General features: G+C 40.2%; 1 protein-coding gene across 2 annotated transcripts; it reads right to left on the bottom strand.

Moving 5' to 3' along the window:
* Positions 1-2,062: 2,062 nt before the first annotated feature.
* LOC113282919 lies at positions 2,063-6,931 on the bottom strand. 2 transcript variants are annotated; one of them, XM_026532029.1, is made up of 4 exons: positions 6,836-6,931; positions 5,495-6,644; positions 4,066-4,585; positions 2,063-3,380 (listed from the first exon to the last, which is right to left on the bottom strand). In XM_026532029.1, the coding sequence occupies exons 2-4, from the start codon at positions 6,510-6,512 to the stop codon at positions 2,261-2,263; spliced, it is 2,658 nt and encodes an 885-aa protein (XP_026387814.1). In that variant the 5' UTR covers positions 6,513-6,644; positions 6,836-6,931; the 3' UTR covers positions 2,063-2,260. The 2 variants fall into 2 exon arrangements, with proteins under 2 accessions (XP_026387814.1, XP_026387813.1); XM_026532028.1 differs by having other exon boundaries at positions 6,757-6,925.
* Positions 6,932-7,242: the final 311 nt, after the last annotated feature.

The raw sequence follows: 7,242 nt of genomic DNA, 5'->3' as shown, positions 1-7,242 counted from the left end.
ATCCATTTATTCATCTTATTTACACATCTATATAAGCCTACCACCGGCCAAGCATGGGTGTGGACACCCTTTTGGTGCACGTGGCAGGTTTAGTGCGACCTGATTGGTTGATGGGAAATAGGGTCGGAAAGTATGGTCTCAGCCACAACTTATGTGCGTGTGGCGAGTTTAACGCGACCTGATTGGTCGAGGGAAATAGGGCCGGTTTAGGATGGGGTGTGGCCAATGGCAAATGGCGTCGGTTGGCCTAAGGCATGGCCACGCATCTTTTTGTTGCTGCTCCTATCCTGCAACTTCTTGTTTTCTGATTCTGGGCAAGATTTTGCATCTGCTAATCCATGGCGGATTAATTACCTAGTTTGCCTAGGCTTAATTTCGACAAGCAAGGTCTGATATACTGCGCAAGGCGCAAAACCCTAACTTTTGCAAATTAGTCAGGATAATTGATTGAATTCTATGTGTTGACACAGAGTTCTTTTAAGTTCGTTGTCAAACAGAAGCATGCTTTCTCATTGAATACCTTATGCAAAGACCTTATCTTTGATATTTGGAAATTCGTGCTACTCTGCTGCGAGTGAACACAAATTTTCATGCCATATCAACATTAAGGGTTCATCCGGGGAACATAGCACAGAAAGCATTCAAAGAAACTTATATTAATTGAGTGTAGGCAAGAATGCCTGGGATTGTTGCTACATGCACCATTCTTGGTAAATTTCATAAGAAAATATTGAGTTGCTCAATAAATGTGCCAGTGAAGAGGTTGACACTCATGGCTCCGTTTCCTTACAGAGTGACGTCACATCAGATGTAAGTTTTTACAATTCTACCCTAAGCTAAAAACCACTATCAACACATATGTACTAATTAAGTAACAAGTCGAATCTAGTACTTTTGAAGGTTCGGCTCTTGCGATATTCATTACATAAGCCGAACCATTAACAAGCTTTTTTCGAACAACTCTCAGGAATAGGTTCGGCTTGTTATGAAAATTTCAAATAAGCCGAACTAGGATCTAGCAATTAGACGGGAAGTTAAAATATACAAGTTCGGCCGATAATTTTAAACATCTCATTAAGCCGAACTACTCATCATATGTAATGAACCAGGTGGGTTCTGATGATAATTGTAAGCCGGAAATAAACCTGGTGCGCCGAACTATGGTGAAAAAAATACAATTTTTACATGATTTCAACCTACAAAAATAAAATTAAACATAATCAGGAAGTATATATACTTGTGTATTACCAGCATCGGGTTACTCATCGAAGTATTCATCAGCTGGATTTGGCTCATAAAAATCACCATCATGAATTTGAATTTGAGTAAAATCATTCTCATAATTTAAGAAATCAGCCATTTCCTGATCATTATTATAGTTGATGTGTATTTTCCTAGCTTTTTTAGATGAATATTGTCCCTCCTCATCCATTGAGATTACTTGAATCAAAGTTTTTCCCTCACTTCCGTCTCTAAAAAACCCTAACTTCTTTTTCCCCCCAGAATTTATCATCAACACAAACTTTTGTAACTTAATTATCTTAATCACTAAGCATTAATATTACTCACTAATCAAGATTATTAACAACTAATCATTAACTCCAGTAGCATAGCTCAGTGGTATCCCATCAACTCCAGTAAGGAGGAAATCAGGGGTTCCATCCCCATCATACTAGAGGTTTGTATTTAATTAGTTGTATAGAGGGGTTTGGCGGGGTTAGGTCTAGCAGTGAGGCTAGTCCAACTGGCTGGATTTGGGTAGGGGCTTGGATCCGACTTTACCCTATCAAAAAAAATAAAATAATAAATCACTATAATTAGCACTAATACTGAAATGCCAGATTCTTATAATACTTATTGGGCAGATTTGTCATTACAAAAAGTATTTGGTTAAGGGGCTTTTGAATTTACTATCTGCAATCCATTTTTGTCCTTGTTTAGTATGCCCCAAATGGATAGAGTAAAAAAACCGTCGTAGTAAATTTATATTTTTCCGAGAGAGACCAAAAAAAAAAACCTAAACGGATAAAGTAAAAAGCGTTTGGGCTTGGAAACAAGGCCCTAATAATAAGTAAGAGCGTGGCTTTCCCTTGAGTCGGGCCTTGTGTGTCGCACACTCTGCACCGGCTCTGGCAGCCATGCTTTCATTCCACCAAGTTTTTCATACACCTACAAAATGCTGAAGAAACAGAAGCATTCTTTTACAGATACTTAAAACATATGGCCAAACTTGAAATAAATATATCCTCTCAACAATATCTCATCCATCATTTAAATCTAGTTCCTCACTAGCATCTTGGATGCTCTCAGGTTTCCTTCTGCTGTGTTTTGACTTCTCAGATCTACTGCTAGTATCTTCGGTTCTCTCATGTTTCCTTCTGCTGTGTTTTGACTTCTCAGATCTACTGCTAGCTTTTTTACTATCCAAATTAGACCCTCGCTCGGCAGATTTAGACCTGGAGCGCCTCTTATAGTCTGAGTTGCTATCCCGGGTATGTCTTGGGGATGCCCTACTTCCACGGTGACGTGTTGGCGACCTTGAAGTTGCCCTGGATTCTCTTTTCCTTGTTCGGGGAGGGCTTACACTCTCTCTCCGTCGTTTTGGTGAGACTGAACCACCCCGTGAGGATTTTTTTGTTGGACTCCGGCTCTTGCTTCTGTGTCTCCTTGAAGAATGACGGTCACGTGATCTCTCTTTTTGGACAGGGCTTAAGCTTTCCTTACGTGATCTCTCTTTTTGGACAGGGCTTAAGCTTTCCTTACGAGGTGTTGGAGATACCAAGCCACCCTGAGACAAGAAATTTGGTGGGCTCCCACTACTTCTTACAGGACTTGAAATTTCCTCATGTTGTAACGGTGAGACTGAACCATCCTTCGAAGACTCTTTTGCTGGGCTCCTTGTAGGGCTTAAACTTTCCTTGCGGAGTTTTGGGGAGGTCGAATCACCTCTTGCAGTTTTCTTTGATGGACTTCTGCTCTTGCTCTTGTTTCTCCGAGAAGCAGAGGAATAACGGTCCCGCGATCTCTCCTTTCGGACAGGGCTTGCACTTTCCTGACGGCGTCTTGGTGAGGCTGAACCACCCCTGGTAGATTTTTTCAACGGACTCCGGCTCCTGCTCTTGTTTCGTCTAGAACCAGACGAATAACGGTCACGTGATCGATCAGTTTCCCATTTTCCAATTCTGTCATGGTAATCCCTTGGATCTCTATGTGACCTACGGTCACTGATATAGTGATTACGAGATCTCAGTGGTGACCTGAATCTCCGATCTCTTGCATGACGGGGTAGGGGTGAAATGGAGCGAGACCTTCGGCTGCGACGATACTTGACAGGAGATCTTGACCTCGACTTAGATCTTGGTCTAGATTTGGTTGGGGACCTGCATATAAAGGATAATTAATCGATTAGCAACATTGTCAGATCTGTAATTAACACATTCGAACTTGGTAAAACAAGAAAAAAATCCCTTTAACAGTTCTATGTTTGAATTCCAAGAAAGCACATCATAGGTAATTCCACGCATATGCATCCTAACTATCAAACAACCATAGAAATTCAGGGTAGCCAAGTCCAAGCATTAAATAACCCTCTGAAGTAACTATCAAAGCATTCTTATCTTAAAAAATATTGCTTATCACTGGAACCTGAGGCCGCAAGCCTCTTCTGTTTAACCCATATAAATCATAGGATTTCCTTGCATTGATAGGGTCTATCTCTAATATGTTTAGTCGGCTACAATATGTTCAAGAGTTAGGACCCATGTGTACCAACTTAAGTGTACAGTCAACAACAGTGAATTCATGGGAAAAATATTACTGTGAGAATGGATGTCCAAAATCCATTTGCATCATCTCTAGTTGGCCCCACACACAACACTGTGATGTAAACAGATTCTATCTGTAGGTTAAATGTATGGATTCAATCAACTGACTCAATGAGAATCATTAAACGATAACGAGCGCACAGGTTCTTCTGTTTCTTAGTTCGCATCTAGAAGTAGATACAGATTAAGAAAAAAACTGCAGCCGAGGTCTCTATACAGAACAAAGGAAAAAGTAAAGTACCTGGACTTACGGACTTCTTCTGGTTCAACTCCGACTCCATCAGCTTTTAACTTCTTACTTATCTCAGCAGCTCTGGCAGCTGCCATGTCTGTTGCTGACTTCATGGTTGCAGCTCGGTTGGCAGCCTGCTGCGAGTTCATAGTTTGTTGCATGAGCAGAGCCTGCTGGAACTGCATCTGTTGCATTGCGACTGCTTGTTGCATCACCATGGGCAGGGATGACTGATTCATAGGTGTATTCAAAGTAGCTGATTTCTGAGGCAGGGACTTTGCCATTTCAACATTAAGAGGGCGTCCACCAACATCAATATTGTTCAACTGCAAAGCTGCAATGGCTTCTTCAGGTTTTGAGTACTCAATGAAAGCTAAGTGCTTCAACTCCGTGATACTACAATCAACAACAGTCCCACAATAACTGAAAAGCTGTTTCAGCTGGACATCGGTTATCTGCGGGTTTAGGTTGCTGACTTGTAAGGTTTTCTTCAGCACCTCAGCCGCCCTTTGCGCTTTGCCAGGTGAATCTGATCATAAATAAAAAAGGTTTATTCAGAAGACTAAAACAGGTAAAGATATAGTAATACAAGGAAAAACCATGCATGTGCGAAGAGTTTAATACAGTCCTAATGGTGCAAGCACACCCTCCCTAGTTGGGATGGCCAACAATTTGAGCTTATTGCCACTGATCTATTTGACTTGGTCAACATCAAAAGCAGGAAGTGCCACAAGCGATTTTGCAATACAAAGTACAAGAACATAACAATCACTCCATTATCAGCCACATTCTTATTAAAACAGTTTATTTTACAGCAGCCACATTCTTTTCTATAGCTGATCATAAGTTTGTATTGCCAGGTTTATTTTGAAATTTAATATAGTCATATACCTAAGCGGCTCAAGTCAATAATCTATTCCAAAAAAATTAAAGGAGGCCAGTAAACTAAACATGTGAGCTTACTCAGATAGTATTGAGCCCATAAAGAAAAAAAAAACGTAAGAAATATGACAGACCAACTTCAGGTAGATACCAGATCCAATCCCGAAGACCTTTACGAATACAAAACTGCCTAAAGACCATCCTAATGTACATTCACTAGAATTTTATCAACAACCTAAATGTTTCAGATATCATGGTAGTCAGGTAAAAAGTTTCAACAGATCATGTGTTGTGTGAGTTTAAGTAAAAACTTTATGACAAGTATTATCCTCCTTTTTTCTTTAATACTGCTTCATTCAAGTAACTAAGGAAATCAATCCCTAAGCCGTTTGATTTTTATATGTATAACTACACCAAAAGGTATCTGAACCTATAAACAAACTAATGATACTTACAAGTAAAAGTAGAAGAGGCGGAATATATATACAAATAGATGCACAAGCAACTGAAAGGCAAAGAGCTTGAATTTTGCATAAATAAAAGAAAAAGGGCAAACCAGGAGTGTCTTTCGCCAAGTGAGCTTGCTGTGCCTGAATTTGAGCAGCATGAGCTTCAAGTGCCTTTGCAGCAACAATAGCTTGAGCAGCAGCCATCGCAGCTGCAGAGGGTGCCATCGGAACCTGACTTAACTGTCCCATACTAGTTGTTGCAGCCAACGCAGTCATCAATATATTATGTGGTGGATGCAGAAACTTGCAATCTGTTTTTAAACATCGACCATTCAAATAATCTCTACACATCTCACCCAGTGATGCACCCACACCAGGCAAAATCACCCCACCAGAAGCACCAGGAACAACACCAGGAATCATCCCAAGTAATCCAGAATAGGCTCCCGAAACAGAACCTGAATAGTTTGGCATGTTGGGCATAGTTTGATTAACCATATTTGGATATGAGCCTGTATTATTAGATACAGGTTGCATACCCAGCAACCCTCCAGTAGAACCTCCTCCAGCACTAAAGAAGACAGGGAATGGACTTCCCATGATAGGTCTCCCATTACACTCAGCATGAACCATATAATTCCCTCGTTTAGGAACAACATACGTAACAGTATAACTTCCATCGTTTTGATCTTTCACAATCCCTTCCTGATCGGATCCACCAACACCAACTCCAGGGCAAACCTTAACTTTAAGTTGAGCACCTCCATTAGGAATTTTCCTCCCATCAGAATCTTTAGTAACCACAACAAAAGTGGAAGCAACACAAGCTGCTCCACCTTGAATTCCAGCACCAGCAGCAGTACATTTGTAAGGATCAATCGGTCCCAACGGCTTGTTCCTACTAAACCCCTCATCATTCTCTTCTTCTTCTCCGTCACTATCGGAAGAAACACCACGTTCCTGCGGTGCAGTTTTCTCCACGTCTTTGAATGTAGCTTCGAATGCAGCTTTGGCAGCAGCGGCTTTTTCAGCTTCGCTCTTCAATTTCGCTTCTTCAGCCTGTTTCATCCATATAGGTCGGGCAAGTGTTCCAGAAGGAGTAGTAGCAAGAGTACGATCTGCCATGATTCTACTCTATCTAACAAAACAGTAACCCTAAATTCACACAAAGATAACGTAAAGAAACCCTAACCTTTTACCCTGAAATCCGAAATCGAATCCGAATCTCCTTCAAAATCCAATAAATTATCCCAATACCTATGAAGAAATTGCAAAAATAAACAAAATCAAACCATCAAAAAATTAAATTAAAAAATACAAAAAAATAAATAAATTCCAAGTAAAGAATTTAGGGTTTTGATAAACTGACCAATATTTTGCCCAAACAGACAGAATCTTGTTTTTTTTCTCTTCGAGTATTTATGGATAAATTAGGGTTTTGGACGAACCTTTTTTTACGACAAGAGAGGGGGGGATCTCCTTCTTACAGGCATAACCGGTCTGTGTGGTTTTGGGTGGGGGTAAAAGAAGACGACGAGAGGAATGATTATTGAGGCAATACTTCACGATAATAATAAACTATCATGTGTGACTCAAAGTACAATATTATCGTGTGGAAAAGAAGATCTCTATCTATATATATATAAGAACCCTGATTTTGGGCATACCAAAATCTTCTTAGGCATACAAAGCACTAGTCCCAACTTGGGTGATCTTATAAGGGTACCCTATGGGGTGGTTCAATTATCTATATGCTCTTAAATCCTTTAAATTACTACTAATCTATCCCTAACCCTAATACAAAACCTATAATCAACTACACCTAAAATCAGTTTCATTCACCTTCTTCTTCTTC

This window comes from Papaver somniferum, chromosome 5 (assembly GCF_003573695.1).
Source record: "Papaver somniferum cultivar HN1 chromosome 5, ASM357369v1, whole genome shotgun sequence".
In the NCBI taxonomy this organism is placed as follows: Eukaryota; Viridiplantae; Streptophyta; class Magnoliopsida; order Ranunculales; family Papaveraceae; genus Papaver; species Papaver somniferum.
This window is presented reverse-complemented; position numbering and strand designations above follow the sequence as displayed.